Here is a 27,467-nt window from a genome sequence, read left to right on the forward strand (position 1 = left end):
CTGTGTCAGGCACTGTGACAGCCTGGGGAGATCCAAGTGCAAGGACATCCAGAACTGCCCTTCTGAAAGGGCCATGTGGTGTTCTAGCGGTGGGTGCGTTGAGAGGTCTCAGTATATTTGTTTTTTAATCAGCCACCAAATCTCAGCAGGGCTGTCATATAAAATGCTCTTGGTATATATTCCAAATTTAAACCTAACGTTAATGTGAAACTTTATATTCAGAAATGGAACTTGAATTAATTCTGTGCTCTGGTTCCTTTATACAGCTTGTGATGATTGTCTTCAGTATTTTTTAGCTATTCTTTTAATAGTTCTGGCATTTTGTTGTTTAACATGTTTTCAACTATTCAGACATGATAGAAGGAAGTTTGTCCTCTTTGAACTTAGGTAAATTTGGGTGTGTGCATCTGAATATAAGAGAGAGCATTTGCATTACATTTTCTTGTGTTCAGTTGCCTTGCCAGAAAAGCTTATGTACCAAAAGAGACGGTGTGCTGTATTCCTGGGTATTTTAGTGTCTTTGATTTAGATTATTGACACTGTATTATGACATACCTGTGAGAATTCTTACTCTGGTAGTTTTTTTTACATTAAAAAATTAATGAAATAATGAAATTTTGTCTTCATTTAGTGAAATTTACAGTGTAATACTCCTTGAAAAATGGAGATATTTTTAAATCCCTCTTTAGTGATTTTCATGTATTGTCTATGCACTATGTATACGTTCACAGGGAACTCATAAAATGTAATTGGTTTTAGAACTTACTGTATTTTCTACTTGGCAAGAAGGTCTTTTGTGACAGTCATATCTTTAGAGAGTAGTTTTTAAAAAAATTGTTCTCAAATGTTAGCTGAATCTTCCTATCAGAAGTTGCTTAGGAGCTGATACCCTTGGAAGTAATCAGAGTTGATTGCTACAGTCTGATACATAACACGATATTGATGAGAAGTCTTCTTTTATTTATGTGGCATCCTCTCTCTTTCGTCTACGTTTGTGACAGTGCAGATGAAATAGAACAACAGTATTTGAAATCATTTCTGTATAATCAGAGTAGTTCTTTGGTAAGCATGCTCAGCTTTCCACATACCCATCTCATTGTATCCCTTCTCTTGAAGTTGACTTAAGTTATCTTCTTGTCTGTGGCTGGAGCATTTAAGAGAATCCACTCCAATATTCATTTAAGAATATCCAGCAAAGCTTACTGCATTTTAGTTGTACAGTAATTTTTATTCATCTGTCACCTTATGTCGGCACAAACACATTAGATTCCTTACCTCATTTGCTCAGTTCTCTATGGCTGTACCACAGTGGGCATATGTCCTCAGGACCAGACACATATATGCAGGAATAGGTATGTACGGGCCCCGTTGTTGTCTTGAGTTTCACTTTATTGCACTTTGCGGATAGTGTTTTTTACAGATTGAAGGATTGTGGCAGCCCTGTATCGTGCAAGTCTGTTGACACCATTTTTCTATCAACATTTGCTCATTTCGTGTTTCTGTGTCACATTTTGATGATTCTTGGAATATTTAAACGTTTAAATTGTTGTATTTGTCATGGTGATCTGTGGTTGGTGATTATGACTTGCTGAAGGCTCATATGATAGTCAGCATTTTTTAGCAATAAAGTATTTCTAATTACAGCATGTACTTTTTGTAGTCGTAATGCTATTGCTCATATAACAGACCGCCGTTTGGTGGTCACATGACTCTCGTGTCCTGGGACACCGGCACTCAGCGCCATACTCGCTCTGTTGCCGTGGTGAGAGCTGAACCCACAGCATCTCCAGGGTTCCCTGTGCTCGTCACCTGCATGACCTGTACGAGTTCATCTCCTCGTGATGTTCATACGTTTCATGGTTTTTATTATGGTGTGTGGAGATTAGGGCCTGGAGCACATGAACAAAAGTAAAAATACTCACTGGCTAATACAGAGTGTCGTGTCACTCATGTGAGAGGGTGTGTGTGTGTGTGTGTGTCTGTGTGTGTGTTGTCTTACTCATGTGAGAGGTGTGTGTGTGTCTGTGTGTGTGTGTCGTCTTACTCATGTGAGAGGTGTGTGTGTGTGTCTTACTCATGTGAGAGGTGTGTGTGTCTGTGTGTGTGTGTGTCGTCTTACTCATGTGAGAGCTGTGTGTGTGTGTGTCTGTGTGTGTGTGTGTGTCTGTGTGTGTGTGTGTACACGCTTGTTTTCAGAGAGCCTCCCCTTGAGGCTACAGTGGTTTGCCCTGCACTGTGCCTATAAGTACGCTCTCTCTAACATCCTGCCCACTGGAGGTGTGGCATTTCTTGCCAGCTTCAATGGTGAAAAATGCCCTCATGATTTTGCTTGCTGCTTACGTTTTAACATTTCACTGTTTCTTTTTTTTAGATAATTATTTTTTATTGAAGGGTAGTTGACGCACAGTATTACATTACATTAGTTTCAAGTGTACAACACAGCGATAAAACATATATATACATAATTCTAGGTTCCAGCTATCACCCTACGAAGCTGTTACAATATCTTGACTATATTCCTTATGCTATACATTACATCCCGGTTACTTACTTATTTTACCATTGGAAGTCTGTCCTTTTTTTTTTTTTTTGTGAGGGCATCTCTCATATTTATTGATCAAATGGTTGTTAACGACAATAAATTTCTGTATAGCGGAGTCAATTTTCAATGCACAATCATTAATCCACCCAAGCCTAATTTTCGTCAGTCTCCAATCTTCTGAGGCATAACAAACAAGTTCTTACATGGTGAACAAATTCTTACATAATGAATAAGTTACATAGTGAACAGTACAAGGGCAGTCATCACAGAAACTTTCGGTTTTGCTCATGCATTATGAACTCTAAACAGTCAGTTCAAATATGAATACTCATTTGGTTTTTATACTTGATTTATATGTGGATACCACATTTCTCTCTTTATTATTATTATTTTTAATAAAATGCTGAAGTGGTAGGTAGATAGAAGATAAAGGTAGAAAACATAGTTTAGTGTTGTAAGAGAGCAAATGGAGATGATCAGGTGTGTGCCTGTAGACTATGTGTTAATCCAAGCTAGACAAGGGCAATAAAACATCCACATATGCAGAAGATTTCTCTCAGAACGGGAGGGTGAGGTTCTAAGCCTCACCTCTGTTGATCCCCGATTTCTCACCTGATGACCCCACTGCGACTGTGCCTGTCTTAGGTTGTTCCTCCCTTGAGGAATCTTACCCGTCTCTGGCTAACCAGTCATCTTCCGGGGCCATACAGGGAAATGTAAAGTTGGTAAGTGAGAGAGAAGCCTTATTGTTTGAAATGGTTAGCTTTTTATTTCTTTGCATATTTATGCCCTGTAGCTTCTATGCCCAGCATTTGTCTTGAGGTATCTTTACCACTTGGAAGAATTATGATATTCGGTAAATTTGATATGAGGCACGAATTCTATTTAAGGGTTGTAATTAGGAAGGAAGAAGAAAAGCTATAGAAGTAGCAGGCAGCAGAAAACATGGGAAGATTGATTATTTCTTTGACGTATCTTCTTGTAGAGTAACTTCAGCATGTATAGGTTTTAAGCTACTACTTAAATTGTGCACACACATTAACATAATAGGAGTACAGTTACATAACCAAAGCATATCTGTTATTACCAGCCATCTCCAGTGAAACCAAGAGAACCAGTTAGGCACCTTAGGCATTTGTGAAAACTTATCTATGATATGGTGGATATTGTCCAACTGAACTTGAACAGTCTGAGAGAAATCAGACAAATTAAAACAACCCATTCCTGGGGAATGTTCACATCCCTTATGTTCTTTTAACAGTAAATAGTCTGTAGTTGTAAGATTTTGGAGCGCTACAATTTGCACTTCTCCTAATTCTTGGTTGAGTTCCAACAGTATAGATCCAGTCAAATTTGTTGTTTTACTGTATGCGCAGGCCAGCTTAGATATCTCCTTCCTCATTCCCATGGCAAGTCCAGGAACTGGTGGGATGAGTGCATCTACTGCTGTAGCAGTGCGTGGATCGTTGTTGGGGTTTTTTGATGATCATCTTCTGGCATGAGTCTTCCAGAGAGTGCTGATGTTGGAAGTTCTCTTTCATATCGTATCTTAGTTCATTTTCGGGGTAGCCCAATTAGGCTTTGATCTTCTGTATAAACGCAAACAGACCCTTTGCCTACACTTTTATATGCCTTTTATACCCTTGTGTAGAACTCATTGGAGGTCACCACACAGGAACTGCCCTTTTTTGTTTTGTTTTGTTTTTGGTATCACTAATCTACACTTACATGACGAATATTATGTTTACTAGGCTCTCCCCTATACCAGGTCTCCCCTATAAACCCCTTTACAGTCACTGTCCATCAGCATAGCAAAATGTTGTAGAATCACTACTTGCCTTCTCTGTGTTGTACAGCCCTCCCTTTTCTCCTACCCCCCCTTGCATGTTAATCTTAATACCCCCCTACTTCTCCCACCCCCTTATCCCTCCCTACCCACCCATCCTCCCCAGTCCCTTTCCCTTTGGTACCTATTAGTCCATTCTTGAGTTCTGTGATTCTGGTGCTGTTTTGTTCCTTCAGTTTTTCCTTTGTTCTTATATTCCACAGATAAGTGAAATCATTTGGTATTTCTCTTTCTCTGCTTGGCTTGTTTCACTGAGCATAATACCCTCCAGCTCCATCCATGTTGCTGCAAATGATTGGATTTGCCCTTTTCTTATGGCTGAGTAGTATTCCATTGTGTATATGTACCACATCTTCTTTATCCATTCATCTATCGATGGACATTTAGGTTGTTTCCAATTCTTGGCTATTGTAAATAGTGCTGTGATAAACATAGGGGTGCACTGATCTTTCTCATACTTGATTGCTGCATTCTTAGGGTAAATTCCTAGGAGTGCAATTCCTGGGTCAAATGGTAAGTCTGTTTTGAGCATTTTGATGTACCTCCATACTGCTTTCCACAATGGTTGAACTAACTTACATTCCCACCAGCAGTGTAGGAGGGTTCCCCTTTCTTCACAGCCTCGCCAACATTTGTTGTTGTTTGTCTTTTGGATGGCAGCCATCCTTACTGGTGTGAGGTGATACCTCATTGTAGTTTTAATTTGCATTTCTCTGATAATTAACGATGTGGAGCATCTTTTCATGTGTCTGTTGGCCATCTGTATTTCTTTTTTGGAGAACTGTCTGTTCAGTTCCTCTGCCCATTTTTTAATTGGGTTATTTGTTTTTTGTTTGTTGTGGCGTGTGAGCTCTTTGAATATTCTGGACGTCAAGCCTTTATCGGATATGTCATTTTCAAATATATTCTCCCATACTGTAGGGATCCTTTTTGTTCTATTGATGGTGTCTTTTGCTGTACAGAAGCTTTTCAGCTTAATATAGTCCCACTTACTCATTTTTGCTGTTGTTTTCCTTGCCCGGGGAGATATGTTCAAGAAGAGGTCACTCATGTTTATGTCTAAGAGGTTTTTGCCTATGTTTTCTTCCAAGAGTTTAATGGTTTCATGACTTACATTCAGGTCTTTGATCCATTTTGAGTTTACTTTTGTATATGGGGTTAGACAATGGTCCAGTTTCATTCTCCTACATGTAGCTGTCCAGTTTTGCCAGCACCACCTGTTGAAGAGACTGTCATTTCGCCATTGTATGTCCATGGCTCCTTTATCAAATATTAATTGACCATATATGTCTGGGTTAATGTCTGGATTCTCTAGTCTGTTCCATTGGTCTGTGGCTCTGCTCTTGTGCCAGTACCAAATTGTCTTGATTACTATGGCTTTATAGTAGAGCTTGAAGTTGGGGAGTGAGATCCCCCCTACTTTATTCTTCTTTCTCAGGATTGCTTTGGCTATTCGGGGTCTTTGGTGTTTCCATATGAATTTTTGAATTACTTGTTCCAGTTCATTGAAGAATGTTGCTGGTAGTTTCATAGGGATTGCATCAAATCTGTATATTGCTTTGGGCAGGATGGCCATTTTGATGATATTAATTCTTCCTAGCCACGAGCATGGGATGAGTTTCCATCTGTTAGTGTCCCCTTTAATTTCTCTTAAGAGTGACTTGTAGTTTTCAGAGTATAGGTCTTTCACTTCTTTGGTTAGGTTTATTCCTAGGTATTTTATTTTTTTTGATGCAATTGTGAATGGAGTTGTTTTCCTGATTTCTCTTTCTGTTGGTTCATTGTTAGTATATAGGAAAGCCACAGATTTCTGTGTGTTGATTTTGTATCCTGCAACTTTGCTGTATTCCGATATCAGTTCTAGTAGTTTTGGGGTGGAGTCTTTAGGGTTTTTTATGTACAGTATCATGTCATCTGCAAATAGTGACAGTTTAACTTCTTCTTTACCAATCTGAATTCCTTGTATTTCTTTGTTTTGTCTGATTGCCGTGGCTAGGACCTCCAGTACTATGTTAAATAACAGTGGAGAGAGTGGGCATCCCTGTCTAGTTCCCAATTTCTGAGGAAATGCTTTCAGCTTCTCGCTGTTCCATATAATGTTGGCTGTGGGTTTATCATAGATGGCCTTTATTATGTTGAGGTACTTGCCCTCTATTCCCATTTTGCTGAGAGTTTTTATCATGAATGGATGTTGAACTTTGTCAAATGCTTTTTCAGCATCTATGGAGATGATCATGTGGTTTTTGTCTTTCTTTTTGTTGATGTGGTGGATGATGTTGATGGACTTTCGAATGTTGTACCATCCTTGCATCCCTGGGATGAATCCCACTTGGTCATGGTGTATGATCCTTTTGATGTATTTTTTAATTCGGTTTGCTAATATTTTGTTGAGTGTTTTTACATTTACATTCATCAGGGATATTGGTCTGTAGTTTTCTTTTTTGGTGGTGTCTTTGCCTGGTTTTGGTATTAGGGTAATGTTAGCTTCATAGAATGAGTTTGGGAGTATTCCCTCCTCCTCTATTTTTTGGAAAACTTTAAGGAGAATGGGTATTATGTCTTTCCTGTGTGTCTGATAAAATTCCGAGGTAAATCCATCTGGCCCGGGGGTTTTGTTCTTTGGTAGTTTGATTACCGCTTCAATATCGTTGCTGGTAATTGGTCTGTTTAGATTTTCTGTTTCTTTCTGGGTCAGTCTTGGAAGGTTGTATTTTTCTAGGAAGTTGTCCATTTCTCCTAGGTTTCCCAGCTTGTTCGCATATAGGTTTTCATAGTATTCTCCAATAATTCTTTGCATTTCCGTGGGGTCCGTCGTGATTTTTCCTTTCTCGTTTCTGATACTGTTGATTTGTGTTGACTCTCTTTTCTTCTTAATAAGTCTGGCTAGAGGCTTATCTATTTTGTTTATTTTCTCAAAGAACCAGCTCTTGGTTTCATTGATTTTTGCTATTGTTTTATTCTTCTCAATTTCATTTATTTTTTCTCTGATCTTTATTATGTCCCTCCTTCTGCTGACCTTAGTCCTCATCTGTTCTTCTTTTTCCAATTTCGATAATTGTGACATTAGACCATTCATTTGGGATTGCTCTTCCTTTTTTAAATATGCTTGGATTGCTATATACTTTCCTCTTAAGACTGCTTTTGCTGTGTCCCACAGAAGTTGGGGCTCAGTGTTGTTGTTGTCATTTGTTTCCATATATTGCTGGATCTCCATTTTGATTTGGTCATTGATCCATTGATTATTTAGGAGCGTGTTGTTAAGCCTCCATGTGTTTGTGAGCCTCTTTGCTTTCTTTGTACAGTTTATTTCTAGTTTTATGCCTTTGTGGTCTGAAAAGTTGGTTGGTAGGATTTCAATCTTTTGGAATTTTCTGAGGCTCTTTTTGTGGCCTAGTATGTGGTCTATTCTGGAGAATGTTCCATGTGCACTTGAGAAGAATGTATATCCCGCTGCTTTTGGATGTAGAGTTCTATAGATGTCTATTAGGTCCATCTGCTCTACTGTGTTGTTCAGTGCTTCCGTGTCCTTACTTATTTTCTGCCCGGTGGATCTATCCTTTGGGGTGAGTGGTGTGTTGAAGTCTCCTAGAATGAATGCATTGCAGTCTATATCCCCCTTTAGTTCTGTTAGTATTTGTTTCACATATGCTGGTGCTCCTGTGTTGGTTGCATATATATTTAGAATGGTTATATCCTCTTGTTTGACTGAGCCCTTTATCATTATGTAGTGTCCTTCTTTATCTCTTGTTACTTTCTTTGTTTTGAAGTCTATTTTGTCTGATATTAGTACTGCAACCCCTGCTTTCTTCTCACTGTTGTTTGCTTGAAATATGTTTTTCCATCCCTTGACTTTTAGTCTGTACATGTCTTTGGGTTTGAGGTGAGTTTCTTGTAAGCAGCATATAGATGGGTCTTGCTTTTTTATCCATTCTGTTACTCTGTGTCTTTTGATTGGTGCATTCAACCCATTAACATTTAGGGTGACTATTGAAAGATATGTACTTATTGCCATTGCAGGCTTTAAATTCGTGGTTACCAAAGGTTCAAGGTTAGCCTCTTTAGTATCGTACTGCCTAACTTAGCTCGCTTATTGAGCTGTTATATACACTGTCTGGAGATTCTTTTCTTCTCTCCCTTCTTGTTCCTCCTCCTCGATTCTTCATATGTTGGGTGTTTTGTGCTGTGCTCTTTCTAGGAGTGCTCCCATCTAGAGCAGTCCCTGTAAGATGTTCTGTAGAGGTGGTTTGTGGAATGCAAATTCCCTCAGCTTTTGTTTGTCTGGGAATTGTTTAATCCCACCATCATATTTGAATGATAGTCGTGCTGGATACAGTATCCTTGGTTCAAGGCCCTTCTGTTTCATTGTATTAAATATATCATGCCATTCTCTTCTGGCCTGTAGGGTTTCTGTTGAGAAATCTGACGTTAGCCTGATGGGTTTTCCTTTATAGGTGACCTTTTTCTCTCTAGCTGCCTTTAACACTCTTTCCTTGTCCTTGATCTTTGCCATTTTAATTATTATGTGTCTTGGTGTTGCCCTTCTTGGATCCTTTCTGTTGGGGGTTCTGTGTATTTCCGTGGTCTGTTCGATTACTTCCTCCCCCAGTGTGGGGAAGTTTTCAGCAATTATTTCTTTTAAGTTACTTTCCATCTCTTTTCCTCTCTCTTCTTCTTCTGGGACCCCTATAATATGGATATTGTTCCTTTTAGATTGGTCACACAGTTCTCTTAATATTGTTTCATTCCTGGAGATCCTTTTGTCTCTCTCTATGTCAGCTTCTATGCGTTCCTGTTCTCTGATTTCAATTCCATCAATGGCCTCTTGCATTCTATCCATTCTGCTTATAAACCCTTCCAGAGTTTGTTTCATTTCTGCGATCTCCTTTCTGGCATCTGTGATCTCTTTCCGGACTTCATCCCATTTTTCTTGCGTATTTCTCTGCATCTCTGTCAGCATGTTTATGATTCTTATTTTGAATTCTTTGTCAGGAAGACTGGTTAGGTCTGTCTCCTTCTCTGGTGTTGTCTCTGTGATCTTTGTCTGCCTGTAGCTTTGCCTTTTCATGGTGATAGGAATAGTCTGCAGAACTGGGACGAGTGACGGCTGGAAGGACTTCCCTTCTTGTTGGTTTGTGGCCCTCCTCTCCTGGGAGAACAGCAGCCTCTAGTGGCTTGTGCTGGGCAGCTGCGCGCAGACAGGGCTTCTGCTTCCTGCCCGGCTGCTATGGAGTTAATCTCCGCTGTTGCTGTGGGCGTGGCCTGGCTCGGGCAGCTACTCCAAAATGGTGGAGTCGCGTTGGAGCAGGAGCGGCTGGGAGGCTATTTATCTCCGTAAGGGGCCTCCCTGCTCCCTGCAGCCCAGGGGTTAGGGTGCCCAGAGATCCCCGGATTCCCTACCGCTGGATTAAGTGTCCCGCCCTGCCCCTTTAAGACTTCCAAAAAGCACCCGCCAAAACAAAACAACGACCACCAAAAAAAAAAAAAAGGGAAAAGAAAAAAAATTTTTAATTTAAAAAAAAAAATTTTTTTTTAATTAAAAAAAAGGGGTGGTCGCTCGTTTTTCTTTATTCTGCGGTGCCAGCCTCAGGCCTCTGCTCACCGGTGTTTCTGCCCTGTTTCCCTAGTATTGGGGTCCCTGTCCCTTTAAGACTTCCAAAAAGCGCTCGCCAAAACAAAGCAGCAAAAAAGCAAAAAAAAAAAAAAAATGGTCGCGCGCTTTTCTTATGTCCTCTGTCGCCCAGCCTCCAGTGTCTGCTCTCTGTTCTTGCTGCCCTGTTTTCCTAGTATCGAGCGCCCTGCACTCTGGCCCGGATGGCTGGGGCTGGGTGCTCGGCAGTCCTGGGCTCCGTCTCCCTCCCGCTCTGCCTGCTCTTCTCCCGCCGGGAGCTGGGGGGAGGGGCGCTCGGCTCCCGCGGGGCCGGGGCTTGTATCTCACCCCCTTCGCGAGGCGCTGGGTTCTCTCAGGTGCGGATGTGGTCTGGATATTGTCCTGTGTCCTCTGGTCTTTATTCTAGGAAGGGTTGTCTTTGTTATATTTTCATAGATATATGTTGTTTTGGGAGGAGATTTCCGCTGCTCTACTCACGCCGCCATCTTCCGCCCCGCCCTAGGTCTCTTTTTAAATACAGTTTATTTATATATGTAGGTAAATGTATTATTTACTCATTTGCCAACAACCTACTCTGCTTCTTTATCTGTGTTGAATTAGGCTCCTACCTCCACACCCACCTAAAGCTTCAAGAGTTGGGGAGAGTGCCACTCCCCCCGAACCACAAAGGCCCCATAACCTGCTGATGTGTGACGCTGACCTAGAGTACCCAAATGTGATCAGTTCCTTTTTAAAAAGGTTGCATAATAATCTCCCAGTCGCATCTCCTTGTGTGTGTTTGGTCAGGAAATAAGTGACCACTGCATCTCAGCCTTTTGAATAACATCTAGTAGGTGTAGGTTATGGTTATGTTCTTGTCGGTCCATATGACATTTGACCTATTTTAACTGATCAGGAATCCAGGGATTATAAACTGTTGTTTTTTCAAATGGCTTAAGATTTGATAATGCATTTGTGGAGAACAAACTAAATGTCATAAAAGTATATTTCAAAATTTAAACCAGAGGATCTGAATTTAGTGGACGCTCAAGATGTTTGAATATTCATAGCATTTTAAGCACATTGTAGAGACGTGTGTATAAAATGCTGCTGGTGCTTACTGTGAAGGCTTCACAAGGTTCTATTTGCAGTATAATAAAGGAGGTTTGGGAGGAGGGGATGCAGAGAACTTAGAAGAAAGGCAGAGGTGTCATGTGGTCACAGGGTCAGCAGCTGGCATCAGAGAGCCAAGACACAGGGAGATACAGGCAGTAGGTGAAGCGAGTTGGAGATCAGTTGTGAAGAATGTGCACACAATGATATAGATCTGAATTATCTTCTTAGTAATTGTCAAATAGTTGAAGTTTTTGGGAGGGGATAAACATAATTCTTAGGTTTTTTTTTTACCTAGTTCATTTGGAATTCCTATTGAATTAGGGAAATATAATAACAGAGGCCATTTAATGGTATATTCTCTTACACAGGTAAAAAATACAGAGTAGCCATGGGTTTGGTGGGCAGGGTGTATATTTAAGAAGCTTTGGAGAAAGTTAAGTAGTTCCTTGAGTTCCTTTATCTTTCTTCAGAGGAACCCATAAAACTTGGCCTATGGAATAGGTGATCTGAACACTTTCCTTCTGTGAGAAATACCTAAGCTCTTAACACTTAGAAGCACAGAGGCAGGGGGCATTTATTGCTGGAAGAGGATTTAATGGAAAGACTTAATTGTAACAGCTTAGAGAGAGGGAAGGATTGTGACAGTGGTGAATAGGTAATATTCATTATTAACTATTTCCTCAGAAAGGAAGAGGCCAGTCATGTTGAGGGGGTGCTCAACCACAAACTGAATAGGATATTTTTAAGAAAAACAGTTAGGTTTTAGTTGCCTTATCATTGAAGTAACTTTGTTACTGTATTTTGAACTTGATTCTATCAGGTGTAGCTCTGAAGTTACCAAATATTAAATCGTATTTTGTAAATGCTTTGCATTGTTGATGTCTCTGTTGGTTTGTGAGAGCAGGTGGCATCAGTGTTTGTATGTGCTGTGACTTGTAAAATTTAGGGATTTTCTGTTGTCACTAGTCTTTCCCAACTATGGTAATAGTAGTATGTTAGTCGGATCAGCTCAGCTCAGTTAGCAAAGTGCGGCTGAAACCACACCTCTAGTGTTGGTGGGCACGGGCTGCTCAGATGAGACCGCTGACGGTCACGTGCCTGGCTGTTGCTGGCGGACAGGTATGTGGGAACAGGTGGTTTTCCTCCATGTTTCCTTTCCAGTGTCCTAGCTGTTCTTTGGAAACATAAGAGCAAGAAGCCCAGGATTTCATGGGACACAGGCTGTAAAGGAAGTATAAGCAATCAGTGCCCTGAAGACAAGACTGAAATCATTAGAGAATCAAGAGCTATTAAACAACTTGACCAGTCCTTCAAAATCTGGAAATGTGTGCTTTGAGCAGGTTCTGAGGCAGATTATCATAACTGATTTGACACTAAACTGTGTTTAGCCTTCTCATATTTTGTTCATATTGTTATCATTAACATTTGAGAATTTTCTATACTGCATTTTACCACAAACTGTTTTTCTTTAAACATGTAATTGCAAGTTCAGTATAAATGAATAGTGATCACAATATAATGTGTCCAAATTAGAGGCTATTAAACATAAATTGTGTCTCTTATGTGACAGAATAAATAACTCTCCCTCAGAAATTTAAGATCTTGATTAAGGAGTCAAAAAAGAATATGTTTTGAATGTTTCAAAATACTTAAAAAATTTTTATGACATTTATCACATGATGATAGCTATTTCTTTCTCTCCTTTTTAATTATGCTTATTACATAGAATATAGAAAAATAGAAGGAAGGAAAAGTGGATTGGATAGTGGGAGAGAAAATAAAATTAAATGGTAAGACAGGAGTTTTGTGATGCAGAATTCAGTGAGATATCCTTACCGCCTGGTGCTTAGCTTTATAGGTATAGTAGTGGGAGTATAGACATGAAGCCTGAAGTGACCCCATGAAAAAATAGTTAAAATAGACATTGTTTGTGAATATATTGTCTGGCTATTAATAGACATACTTTTCAGTTATGAAGATATCTTTAGTTTTATTTCACACATAATGGTAAAGAAAATTGCTATTTTATAATGTAAATTAAGTAACTCTCCTCCCAGACCCCAAATAAGTAGGTCTTGCCCTTATTTATTGTGTAATTGAGGAACATGGAAAAATATAACAGCAAAAATAGAGCATAATATTTACAAAACTTTGATATTCTCAAAACAAATCTTTAGGTGCTGGTGTGGTACCATTGGAACCCAGCTGCTTTAACAGGTATTTAGGAAGTAAGATTTTATAAGCTGAGCATGGACTAAAAGTCAGTGGCATGCCTTGTAATGTTAGCTTTTGCTGGTGTAATAGGAGCTTAACCTCCTCCTGTTCGCTTTCAGAATAGGCCGAATGGAAGACAGGAACCTGTTCTGTGTTGAGACAGTAGTTACAAAAATATAGAAATAGGCGCACAGGGCTGCCGCTACCCCAACAAGGGAGATTGACTGAGGGAGGGAGAAAAGCAGAGAGGGAGGGGGAGCGCCCAGAGACCCAGGGGGAGAGCCCCTGCCTCAGTGTTTGCCCCTGTCCTGGGGCAGTTGCTCACATTATTTCTGACATTTTACCTACTCTGTATTGTTTAACATTGTATTAGGTAGTATTAAATATTACATTTTAGATGATTATTGTACATTAGATATTATATGTATAATTTAAGAATTTACACAGTTTATCATATGGAAGAATCTCTTTGTAATAAGGCTTAAGACCTTAGTTTTCAGTCCCAACCTGTGTCTGTGAAGCTACTAGTGGAGAGTGATTTTATATGTAATTTTCTTTATTTCTTTTTTCTGTCAGTTATTTGCTAATCAATGCCATTCATAACATTCAGGATTTTACCTGTCCATGTTATTCAGCTTTTGTTCAGTGATATTCCCGATCAGTGGTAACTTGACTAGACCTGAAATACTGACAGATTTGGGAAGACCCTCCCTTTCATGCATGTTTTTTATTGGGGAATAGGTAATTTTGTATTTGGGAGCTAAGAGAAGTTCATTTTCAGCAACTGTGTCTATCTGAAATAAGTTTAATTTGAAAGTACAAGTACAGATAAATTTCTAAAGTGCTTTTTTCTCTCAAAAGTTATTTCTAAAGCTTTGTTTGCCAATAGAAAGTGAACTGTGGTGTGCTGTTATTTCTTTAAGTTAACTGTACTTTTTCTTTTTTTTAAGGTAAAGTGCAAGTTAAGAGTTCAGACATACAAGTTGGAGACCTCATCATAGTGGAAAAGGTTGATGCATTTTTAATACGTTTTAGATGTGTATGCCAGTTATTAACATTTAGTCTAATTGCAGTAACTTTTGAATTTGAAGGAAATTGTTTGACATTTATTTTAAATCTTAACATCTATGTACATGAATAAAAATCTAGATTTTAGTAGTGTGTATTTTGCTAAAGTCTATTTCACTGTGTATAGGTGAAGTCCTATTTTGTCTAAAATAAGACGTGTTAACTGCTGAATGTTGAATCATCAGAGTTATTTCATTTGACCAAAGAACTTGTATTAGTTAGCCTGTTTATACTGGAATATGTTTCAGTTTCTAGACCTTCCTTTTAAAAGTGGATACATTATACATTATTTGTGGTTATTCTTATGGTTTAGAAACTTAAAGAAGGAAAGGTCAGTGGAGATAAAAGAGGGGAAGGAAAAAGTTTAGGTCAATGTAGGAAGAAGCCATTTGAAAAACTGATCATGGTCAGAGGGGGAGACCTTCAGGCTACTGATGGCCTGGAGTATGGCTGAGTGGACTGTCCATGTGTGGGCAGGAGTGCCTCTGAAGGCACAGACTTTCTGAACAACAGCAACTCAATGGACAGTCTTTTTTTTTTTAAAGCTCTAGAACAACTTGAAAAATATTGAATGGCAAGTTTTAGTTTTAATAAGGCTTCTTATAGTTTGAGTTCGTAGTGCCAGCTGGTGTCCAGGGCACATGACCGCATGCCCAGCCTGAACCACTCTGTAGAGAGATTTAGTGCAAGAAAGTCTCTCCTCGAGACCAAAGTGGTCTGCATCTTGTCAGAATAACATGTGCAAAGAAATTGTTTTGGCTTATATTTGTTTGATTTTATGAAATGGGATAAATTAAGCATTGTTTCCCAACTCATTTACATAGTATTTGGTTGTAAGGATTCTGTAAGTTACTAACTTTTGATCCACTGTAAGATTTAAGTAGTTTCTATTTTCTGCTATTGTGTAATGCCATGTGAACATCTTTATATATGTATCTCTGCCCGTTCCTGTAGGATAAATGCTGATGAGGGAGAAGACTGAGACTTACGTTAGTCACATAAATGTTGATGCAAGTTTTTTTGAAACACCAGCATTTATCACCTCATGGTTTCTGTGGTCAGAGTCCTTGCTCTAGTCTCCTCAAGGCCACTGTCCGCGGGGTGGCGGCACCTCCAGGCACCACTGGGCTAGAGCCAAGGTCACACCTGCTCGGGGCTGTTGGGAGGACCTTGTGCCTCACTGGCTTCTGGGCCTCAGTTCCAGGAGCTTTTGGCCTGAGGCCTCCCTCCCTCCTGGCCACGTGGGCTGCTCCCCGGGGCAGTTCACACTGGCTTGCTGGTGAGAAGGCTCAAGAAAGTGGGAGTGCAGCAATGTTGACTTGCAGTCTTGAGCCCTGTCTCTGGAGTGACCCCCACAGCCTTCTCTTTTCCTTTGAAGAGGCTGTTGGTGTGTCTGCTGCGAGGTTTGAAGGTTGGGTTGATCTTAATAGAACGAGTGCTGTCTGGCTGTGTTGTGCTTTTCTCTATTACCTTCTCCTTTTCTCTTTTCTCTAGGACAGTTCTTTTCTTACCTTTGCTGTTAGTTTGCAGAGGTAGAGCACTCTTCTTCTTGCTTTCTTTTCATCCTCCCATTTTTCCTGAGTAGTTCTTGAGCCCTCCCTTGGCCGTGTTTCACATAGTTCCCTTTTCAGTCACCTGGGTAGATGTGAAAGATAGCAATCTACAGCTGTGTCTGGGTCCCCGTGCCACCTCTCCCTGGCCTCACAGGTGTGTTCCTAGTCAGCGAGGAGGCTGATGTGCCAGGCCCTGCAGAATCCCCATAAAGGTTTCACTAGAGCACGATGGTGGCTCATCCATGTTTCTCATTGTTCCAGTGGGTTGCGCTCTGGGGGTGGCACTCCAGAATTAGATTGGTATTGTGTGTGAGCACAAGAGTGGCACCTTCCTTACCCTGAAATTCACAGGTGTGGTAGCAGAGCTGGAGGAAGGACTTGCAAAATATTTTCACTAACATTTAGGCACTCTAAAAAATAAGGTTGGTATCCCCTTCCTGACTTAGTTTTTTATATTCCAACTTTATATCCATTTTCATATTAAAGTTTTCCACACATTTTATTTACCTAAAAAACCTGAATATTCAGAAATTTGAGGTATAATTTCCAGTAGTTACTGTGAAATGATATGTTCATTAGTAGGAGGTGAATGATGTCAAACCAATTTTTATTTTTTGTACTGCTAAAAGATTTATCTTGGAGATTGACATAGCGTCATAAGAAAATGGAAAAGACTTGGTAGCAAATGGCTTTGTCTTTTTTACTTTTTATTTAGGAATTCTGGCAACACTTATTACTAACTGTAAAAGTTATTTCTGGTTAATATAGTGACCATGTTTAGAAATTAATGCTTGGATATTTCCATAGTGAGTCTTATGTTGTCGCATAGTTCTCCCAGTTCTGTATCTTAATATGGAATTAAAGTTATCCTATTGATATTCTTTGTATGGATAATGAAAAGAAAAGGGCTGATCAAGTTTGGACAGTGCTATAGATGCTGGTAGAGCAGTAGCCTGGTGTAGGGGAGAGGATCCTGTGGCTTCAGTGTTACATGGATCTGGGTGTAAGCTCCTGGTTCTCCAGCTTCAAACTGAGCTTAGCAAAAGCAGCTCTTAGACATGTGCTTGTAGATTGGTAGGGATGCTGCTGTCACTCAGTCGGGCTTAGTTTATACCTTTATGCACGTGGGCAAAAGAAATTCCAAATATTATCTCCTGGCTTAGCAGGGAAACCTAAGTATCTAAATTTTTAGACAAACATGTCAGTTTAAATATTATTACTTACAGAACATATCAATTAGGGTAGCTGTTTAGAACAAGAGACTTTTAGGAGTTGAACATTACATTTTATAGGTCATATCACCAGTCTCTGAAGTCCAGGTGTTTAAAAAGGCTCCTTGGGATAGAAACAGAACAGGATTAAAGTTAGCACTGCTGTGTGTCCCCTTTCACTGATTGACCAGAACTAGCTTTTTTTTAACAGCTGGATTGAAAGACAGTTTTCTTCATTCTATTTTTCTGAGAGAATGTGATTTAATAAGTAGTTCAGGCAACTTAATAAGTATTATAATGTATATTAAAATACCCAGAACAAACACTGCAAAAAAATATGCAAAGGGATACACTCTAAGATGCTGTCAATAAACTAAGAACCCTAAAAAGAGTTCAGGTAACAGTGCAGACTTATACTCTGCTGCATCAATAATTATCTTTACTATAAGCTGTCTAAGCACCAATCAAGAACAGGGAGAGTGGTTAAGGAAATGAGACCCAGCCATATACTGTGTACAAGAAATTTTAAGTCCAGTGACAGCAAAAAAGAAATAGACATATGCAGTTAGAGGAGGGCACGCTAACCCCGCTGTCAGTGTCGGGTAGAAGTGCTGGCGGAAGCAGCGACGATGCAAGTCTTCACTGGGCCAGCCAGCGGGCTATACCTGCCAGGCCACCAAACACACGCCTTTGTGTCGGCTGTCCATGGAACACTCACCAGGATAGACCGTATCTATAAAACAAACCAAAAGAATTTGAGATGATGCAGTGTTTCCTTTCCCCACAGTGGAATCACATTAGAATTTAGAGCTCCATGGCGGAGAGACAACAGAAGCACTAAATGTGGGAAGTGAGCAATGGACTTCACGGGGTAAGGAGAGAGTCTCAAGGAGACAAAATCCACATAGTTGCATGAAAAATAAAACCCAGCATCAAAATATGTGGAATGCACGTATGCAGTGCTGAGAGGGAATTTTTTTTTTAATTGAAGTATAGATGATACACAATCTTACATTGGCTTCAAGTATATAGCAGAGAGGGAATTTTATAGTACTAAAAACTTAATTAGAAAGAAGAAAAGGTCTCAAATCAATAATCGAAATTCCTACCTCAGGAAAAGAGGAAGAAGAATAAAATTAAACTAGTACAAGCAGAAGAAAAGAAATAATAAAAGGCAGCAGGCAGTGAAATTGAAATTAGGAAGATAAGATAGTAAAGCAGTGAAGGTAAAAGCTAGTTCTAAATAAATAAAATTGATAGACCTCTAGCAACAATGAAGTGGTGACACAAATAACCAGTATCAATAATGAAATAGGTGATAACTCTATAAATCAGGCAATCATTAAAAGGTAATTACTGAATACCACAAACAGCTTTACACTCATTAGTACACCAACTTGTATGAAATGGACCATTCTCCTGAAACTACAAACTTAAACACAGGAAAAATGAAATGGATAATATGAATAGTCCTATAACCAGTAAAGAAGTCAAATTAGTAATTTAAAAGCTCTGAGAAAGAAATACCCATGTCTAGATATTTTCATTGAAGAATTCCTTGAAACCTATAAAGCCTTAGCATCATCTTCATAGGATAGTTTCCAGAATAGGGTTGAGAATGGAACACTTCCCCTCATTTTAGGAGTCCAGTATTATCCTCATACCAACACCAAAAAAAGACATTACAAAACAAGAAAACTACAAATAAACATCCCTCATGAATATAGACACAAAAACCCTTAAGAAAATATTTACCAATTGATATCAGCAATACTTTGAGAAGAGAACATAGGAGAAAATATTCAGAATCTAGGGTAGTTCTTAGACTTGACACCAAAAAGCACAATGCAAAAAGAAAAAATATGGTAAATTTCATTTTGTTAAGATTAAAAACTTGTGCTTTGTGAAAGAACATGTAAATATGAAAAAACAAGCTACATACTAGGAGAAAAATATTTGTAAACCATGTATCTGACAGATATGTATCTAGAATATGTAAAAACTGTCAAAACTCAACAGTAAAAATAATTAAGTTAGAGAACAAGCAAAAGGTATAAACAGACATTTTGCCAAAGAAGATTCACAAATAGAAAATAAGTACATGAAAGGTACTGAATACCATTAGGCCCCTGAAAATGCAAATTAAAACCCAAAGAAATAATCACTACCCATATAGGAAAATGGCTGCAGTGAAAAATGGTGACATCACTAAATACTAGCAATAATGTGAAGAAAGTAAGTCACTCATACTTTTGTGGAAAAAGTGTTACAGTTACTGTAGAAAATCATTTGATAGTCTCTTAAAAAACTCAATAGGCCATTTACACATGACCCAGCAGTAGAACGGTGGTACCTTTATAACAGAGAAATGTTCACTTAAGTTGTCAGGAAAGCCTGCATATGAATGTATATATCTACATTATTCATAATAGCTAAAAATCAGAAACAGTCCAGATACTTTGAATGGCAGATGATCAGAGACACTGTTGTGCTTCATACTGTGAAAAATCATGTAAGGAAAGCACAGGTCCTCCTTGCTCTCATGTTGCTCATAGCCTTGAGGGGAGGGAAACATAAAAAGTATTCAGTAATTATTTGTCATTCTCTAGTTTGAGTGCCTCATAGAAAATAAAACAGGATTAAGGAATAAAACCTAATGGTATGAAAATGAAATTAAGAAAAAAATTCCATTTACAATAGCATCAAAAAGAATAAAACATGTAAGTAAAATTAATTGTTAAGAATAAACTTAAAAGAAAGTGCAAAACTTCTACTTTGAAAACTACAAAACATTGTCAAAACATTAAAGAAGACCTAAAGAAATGGAAAGACATCCCATGTTCCTGGATTAGAAGTACTGTATTAATACTGTTTAAATGGCAATACTCTCCCAATTGATCTTCAGAGTTAGTGCTGTGTCCCTCAGTATCCCAGCTGACTTCTTTGCAGAAATTGACAAGCTGATTCTAAAAATTAGATGAGAATAGCCAAAACCGTTTTGAAAAAGAGGAATAAAACCGGAATATTAACCTTTCTCCATTTCAAAACTTCATACAAAGTTGCAGTAATCTAGACGTGGAACTGGCATAAATCCAGTTGGGATTCTAGAAGTGAAGCCTTACATTTATGCTTAATTGATTTTCAGCAGTGGTGTCTAGGAAATTTAAGAGGATTTGGATGTATTGGGGAAAGTGCCTTTTTTAGCCCACTACTGTTTTTGAGATTCTTCCATTTTGTTGTGTGTAATTGTATTATTACATAGTATGCCTTTTGTGCATTCTGTTAATGGATATTTGGGTTGCTTCCAAAGTTTGCCTTTTAGAAATGATAACTTCTCTGTCACACTTGACCATGTCTTTTGGCTCACATATGCACACATTGCTGTTGCATATATACCTAGAAGTGGAATTGATGGGTTTTGGGGTAGATCAGTAGATACTGCAAATGATTTTGAAAAGTGATGTATCAAATTGTACTTTAATCAGCATTAAGAGTTCCCATTGCTTCACATGTTTGCCAACACTTGACATCGTCAACCTTTTAAATTTAGCATTTCTAACATGTATTACCTAATATATATTTAATATGCAGTAGTTGTGGTTTTGATGTGCATTTTCTTAAAGAGTAATAAATTTGGTCACTTTCTCATATGATTTTTAAACATCTTTCTTATTTGGGAAGAGCCTGTCTCTTTCCATTTTTCTTCTCAGTTATCCCTTCTTTTCTTACCAGTTTCTAGTCCTTCCTGTATTCTGGGTTGGATTTGTCCCTTATTAGTTTCATGTTGGAAATACCTTCTTCTTGTTGTGGTTCGTTGAACAGAAATTCCTAATTCTAGTGAAGTCTTATTTATTCATTTTGATAAACTGTTGCTAATTTGTCTTTTTCTTTTTTATGAACTATAGTTTATATACAATGTTACATTGGTTATTGGTTTCAGATGAACAACTTAGTATTCATGAAGTATATACATTACTAAATGCTCACCAGGATAAGTGTAGTTGCCATCTGTCATCATACAAAGATATTGCAATATTATGTTCCCTGTGCTGTACTTTCATTCTTGTGGCTAAATCATACAGACATACTGTATGGTTTGGAATCCCCTTTACCTGTTCATCCCCTTCACCTATTTAACCTGTCTTCCCCCTCCCATGGTAACCCAACTGTTGTGCTCTGTCTTTGTGAATCTATTTCTGTTGTTTGTTTATGTGTTTATTTTTCAGATTCCACATATAAGTGAAGCCATATGGTATTCATCTTTCTCTGACTTATTTCACTGAGCCACAGTTGTCACAAATGGCAGTGTTTCTTTTTTATGGCTGAATAATATTCCAATACATATATGCACCACACCTCTTTATCCATTCATCTCTTGAGGAACACTTCAGTTGCTTACATATTTCAGCTATTATAAATAATGCTGCAGTAAACATAGGGGTACATATATCTTTTTGAATTAATGATTTTGTTTTCTTTGGATAAATTCCCAGAAGTGGAATTGCTGGGTTGAATGGCATTTCTATTTTTAGTTTTTTGAGATACCTCATTATTGTTTTACATAGTGTCTGTACCTATTTGTAAGCCCACCAGCATGAATGAGGGTTCCTTTTTCTGCACATCCTTGCCCACTTAATATTTGCATGTTAATTCTTGTCTTGTTGATATTAGCCATTCTGACTGCTGTGAGTTGGTATCTTACTGTAGTTTTGATTTGCATTTCCCTGGTGATTAGTGATGTTGAGCGTGTTTTCATATGTCATTCGGCCATTTGTCTGTCTTTGGAAAAAGTCTATTTGGGTCTTCTGTCCATTTTTTTTTTATTAAGGTATCATTGATATACAATCTTACGAAGGATTCATATGAGCAACATTGTGGTTACTACATTCATCCATATTATTGAGTTCCTCTGACACCCCATTGCAGTTACTGTCCATCGGCATAGTAAGATGCTGTAGAGTCACTACTTGTCTTCTCTGTGCTATACTGTCTTCCCTGTGACCCTCCTACATTATGTGTGCTAATCATGATGCCCCTTAATCCCCTTCTCTCCCCCTCCCTACTTACCTTCCCCTACCCTTCCTTCTGTCCATTTTTAAATTGGATTATTTGTTCTTTTGGTATTCAGTTGTATGATTTCTTTATATATTTTGGATATCAGTCTCTTATCAGAATATTGTTTGCAAATGTATTCTCCCATACGGTAGGTTGCCTTTTCATTTTGTTGATGGTGTCCTTTTCTGTGCAGAAGTTTTTCAGTTTGATGTGGTCCCACTTGTTTATTTTTGTTTTTGTTTCCCTTACTTTGGCAGACATAGCCAGAAAAAAAATTTCTAGTGTTGATGTTTAGGACTTTACTGCCTATGTGTTCTTCTAGTGGTGTTACAGTTTTAGGTTTTTTATATTTAAGTTCTTAATCCATTTTGAGTTTATTTTGTGTGTGGTTAAGACAGTGTGCCACTTTCATTCTTTAGCACATAGCTGTCCAGTTTTCTCAGCACCATTTATTGAAGAGACTGTCTTTTTCCCATTGTATATTCTTGCCTCCTTTGTCATGTATTTATTAAGCATGTAGACATGGGGTTTATTTCTGGGTTCTCCATTCTGTTCTATTGGTCTATATGTCTGTTCTCATGCCAGTAACCTTTTGCTTTAATTACTGTAGCTTTGTAGCATAGTGTGAAATCAGGGATGTTGATGCTTTCATCTTTGTTTTTCTTTATCAAGGTTGCTGTGACCGTTTTTCTGTTCCAAACAAATTTTAGGATTATTTGCTCTAATTCAGTGAAAAATGCTGTTGGTGTTTTGATAGGGATTGCATTGAATCTGAAGATTGGGGCAGTATGGCCATTTTAACAATATTAATTCTTCCTATTCATGAGCATGGGATAGCTTTCCATTTATTTGTCTTCAGTTTCTTTCATCAGTGTCTTAGAGTTTTCAAAGTACAGGCCTTTCATCTCCTTGGTTCAGTTTATTCCTAGGTATTTTATTATTTTTGTTGCAGTTGTAAATGGGTTTGTTTTTTAATTTCTCTTTCTGCTAGCTTATTATTTGTATATAGAAATGCAACAATTCTGTACATTGATTTTTGTATCCTGCAACTTTACTGAATTCATTTATTCTAATAGATTTTTGGTGGAGTTTTTAGGGTCTTCTAGATACAGTATCATGTCATCTGCAAATAGTGATGGTTTTACTTCTTCCTTACCAATGTGGATGCCTTTTATTTCTTTTTCTTGTGTGATTGCTCTGGCTGGGACTTCCAATACTATGTTGAATAAAAGTAGTGAGAGTCGACCGGGGTGTGTGTTTCCTTCCCCGAGATAGGAAAGTGTTCAGCTATTATTTCTTCAAATAAGTTTTGTGCTCCTTCCTCCTTCTGGTACTCCTATAGTACAAATGTCTGGATGTTTGATGTTGTCCCAGAGCTCCCTTAACCTACTCATTTCTTTTCATTCTTTTTTCTTTCTGCTCTTTAGCTTGCCTGCTTTCCATTACTCTGCCTTCCAAATTGCTGACCTGTTCTGCATCCTCTGATCTGCTCTTGATGCCCTCTAGTGGAGTTTTCATTTCATTTATTGTGTTCTTCATCTCTACTTAGTTCTGTTTTATATGTTGCATCTCTTTGTGGAGGTTCCCACTCTCAAGTCTGGTGAGCATCTTCATAACCACGACTTTGAACTCTATCCAGCAGATTGCTCACCCACCTCTGTTCCATTTAGTTCTTTTTCTGAAGTGTTGTCATGTTCTTTTCTTTCAAACATATTCCTCTGTCTCTTCATTTTGTTTGATTTTCCGTGTTTGATTCTATTAATTACCCATCTTTTATTAATTTGATTCAGTTAGCTTTTATTTTTTACCTGAAATGGGCATATTTAAAAAATTTTTACTTTCTTGATGTTTGTTAATATGTATTTGTTTTTTATGTCATTAATTTTTGCTCTTGTGTTTGTTTTTATCCTTGTACTTTCGTTGGGGTTCATTGGCTTTTTTCCTTCTTTCGAATGGATACTTAAATTGTGTGTTCTCAGCCTCATTTTTCTATTGTGTACATTTGTGTATATTTTCCTCAACACTTTTCATGACTTTCGTGTTACACACATTTTGATATGTTGAATTTTTACTACCATTTAGTTCATAGCATTTTCTAATTTCCAGTGTGATTTTTTCCCTTGACCCGGGGGATCTATAGGCTGAAGTACTTGCCCTCCCTTCTTCATGTCGCAGAGAAGTAGCTCTGCCCTCCGCTGGGGCTGTGTCCAGCTTCACTGACTTCCCTCTGCTCTTTTGCTGCCTGGTGACAAGTAATCCATCTCTTTATCATGTGTGGGTAAATCTTTGCTTAGGTCACAAAAAATACAGATGATTTATGTAATACTGTGAAGTATTCTTATTATAAGTACACTTTTTTCCTTTAGTTTTGGTTCAGCTTTCCCAATTGATTGAATTATTAGTGACAATGGTTACTTATATGAGCAAATACTGAATTGGAAAACTTATTATATTGTTATGTGGTATAGAATACCTCTGAGTTTTTACCCTTTTTTGCTTTATGAAAGAGTATCTCCAATTTATGGGATTTTGTTTGCTCATTCATCCAGCACTTATTAAGTGATTTTATTTTTGTCCTTTTTGTTGATGTGGTGGATGATGTTGATGGATTTTTTAATATTGTCCCATCCTTGCATCCCTGGGATGAGTCCCACTTGATCACGATGGATGATCTTTTTGATGTATTTTTTAATTTGGTTTGCTAATATTTTGTTGAGTATTTTTGCATCTATGTTCATCAGAGATATTGGTCTGTAATTTTCTTTTTTTGTGGTGTCTTTGCCTGGTTTTGGTGTTAGAGTGATGTTGGCCTTGTAGAATGAGTTTGGGAGTATTCCCTCCTCTTCTACTTTTTGGAAAACTTTTAAGGAGGGTGGGTATTAGGTCTTCACTATATGTTTGGTAAAATTCAGCAGTGAAACCATCTGGTACAGGTGTTTTGTTCTTAGGTAGTTTTTTGATTACCAATTCAATTTCCTTGCTGGTAATTGGTCTATTTAGATTTTCTGTTTCTTCCGCGGGTCAGCCTTGGAAGGTTGTGTTTTTCTAAAAAGTTGTCCATTGCTTCTAGGTTATCCAGTTTGTTACCATATAATTTTTCATAATATTCTCTCATAATTCTTTGTATTTCTGTGGTGTCTTCAGTGATTTTTCCTTTCTCATTTCTGATTCTGTTTATGTGTGTAGACTCTCTTTTTTTCTTGGTAAGTCTGGCTAGGGGTTTATCTATTTTGTTTATTTTCTCGAAGAACCAGTTCCTGCTTTCATTGATTCTTTCTATTGTTTTATTCTTCTCAATTTTATTTATTTGTGCTTTAATCTTTATTATATCCCTCCTTCTACTGACTTTGGGCTCATTTCTTCTTCCTTTTCTAGTTTCATTAAGGGAGGACATAATTTTTTATAACACATTTAGTATTGTATTAAATGTGTGAGTTAAAGTGCAAAAGAACCTGCAGAGGTGACACGAGTTAGCATTTTTCAGAAATGGAGTCATTTTTAAGTCTTCACTAAATGCCATTTACATGTTTTGTTAATGGGGAGAAAGATCTTAGAGATCCAACTAAAACATGAATTAAGTATTTTTGTTATACAAATTATAAGTGATAACTGCTTCAGCATAAATTTTAGTTGTTTTTACTTGCTGTTTCTTCTTTGGAATGGAATAGTGTTAATTCATAAACCTGATTATAGATAATTAATATTTGTTATAACTCTTTGCAGAATCAAAGAATTCCATCAGACATGGTATTTCTTAGGACTTCAGAAAAAGCAGGTATTGTTATTTCTTTTATATTGCTGATGATTTGGTGTTTTGGCAGCTTAAGAGGTAAAAGTTAAATTTATTTTAATAAAATGGTAAAATTTGAATAATATATATAATTTATTAATTTTAGAACCACATTTAACTTTGTTTAAATGATGATTGTACAATGTAATATGTTCATTTAAAAAACAGTTCTCTTAGAACTTACATGTCAAATGAGTGTTTTCATTCAAATTCATATCGATATTTAAATAAATGATGATTATGCTTGAAATATGATTGTTGTTCTGCATTTGCAATGTTATCAATTCAGCAAACACATTTATTTACCACTTACTGTATGTCGGGCACTACTTGTTGCTTAGGACACAAACGGGAGCGAAACCGAGTTGCCTTTTCGAAGAGTTCATGATCTGTGTATTTACGGATGTACACACACGGGCAATTTGTGGTGATCTGAGTGTTCAGATTCTATGAGAGTTAAAAGACATGGGCTGGGGGGTATCGGGAGAGAGCAGTTTGCCTATTGGGAGTTGAAGTGGGCTTCATAGAAAAAAACGATAACTTACATGACCTGAGCTTTCAGCACTGGGAAGCAGGTGGAAGGGGTTAATGAGGCAGAAGGCTCCTGTGGTCAAGGAGAGCAGCTGTGTGTTGGAAATAAGGAAAACTAAAACCTAGTCTCTTTGGCCAGTTCCTCATTATATGAACTCGCTACATGGTCACACATTTTCATCATCTCTGAAAAATGATGGGAAGTATATCATGTACTATATAAGATTCCTTCTGCCTTACATTTCTGACTTTGTTGAATAAATGAATAATATTTTTATAGGAAGCTCAGCATATTATTTGTATTGGGTGCTCAGGATGTATAGTTATTTGTAGCATGAAAATTGTAGAAAGGACAAAGTTAAATTTTATAGTTGTTAATTTCATTTTTGTCTCCATTGATAAATAGCATTTTTTTAAAGGGACAGTTTAAGTCATGAGAGAGAAGAAAAATGTCTTCTCTTTTCATCAAGTGGTTATTTACATTGTAAGATGAGGCTGCCATTTACAGAATAGTCCAACTACACTAATAATCAAGTGACCACTGTACACTTGATGCATTCACTTTGTTGGTGTTATTTAACGCACATTTCATTTTCCCTACAGGGCAGCCTGGAAAGCTACTTTTCCCGTCCACTTCCCTTTCCTCTTGTAGGTGCAGCCAGACTCCCTCTCCTGTCTGCTTAGCTGGGCCATGCCCTGAGGTCTGGCAGAAGGAGGATGGCTGAGATTCATGTGTGCCACTTCAGCCCTGGCCTTAAGCTCTCTTCCAGCCATCTACGTGTCTCTTCCCTGTGCCGGCTAGGTGTCCATGACTGGGGCAGCCTTTGAAGCTGCCTCTGGAGATAGCAGAGCTTCTCTGAGTCTCGGCTCCTGAATGGCTATGTGGGCAGAGAACTCTCCCCCTCCATTACCAAATCGACTCTGATATGGAAACAGTCTTTAAGTACCAAGTTG

The 27,467-nt window shown here is 38.0% G+C and overlaps 1 protein-coding gene across 8 annotated transcripts in view; it reads left to right on the plus strand.

The window, feature by feature from the left end:
* ATP9B (ATPase phospholipid transporting 9B (putative)) overlaps nucleotides 1-27,467 on the plus strand; it is a 220,758-nt gene that overhangs the window by 41,753 nt on the left and 151,538 nt on the right. For all 8 annotated transcript variants that reach the window (XR_008998392.1, XM_057504303.1, XM_057504304.1 and 5 more), the window contains exons 6-7: nucleotides 14,256-14,314; nucleotides 25,916-25,967. Coding sequence is in view for 7 of the 8 variants with exons in the window: in XM_057504303.1 (XP_057360286.1) it covers nucleotides 14,256-14,314; nucleotides 25,916-25,967 (111 nt within the window). In the remaining variant the exon portion in view is untranslated. The remainder of the gene's footprint in view (nucleotides 1-14,255; nucleotides 14,315-25,915; nucleotides 25,968-27,467) is intronic.

The sequence above is a fragment of the Manis pentadactyla genome, chromosome 6, assembly GCF_030020395.1.
Source record: "Manis pentadactyla isolate mManPen7 chromosome 6, mManPen7.hap1, whole genome shotgun sequence".
NCBI classification, from domain to species: domain Eukaryota; kingdom Metazoa; phylum Chordata; class Mammalia; order Pholidota; family Manidae; genus Manis; species Manis pentadactyla.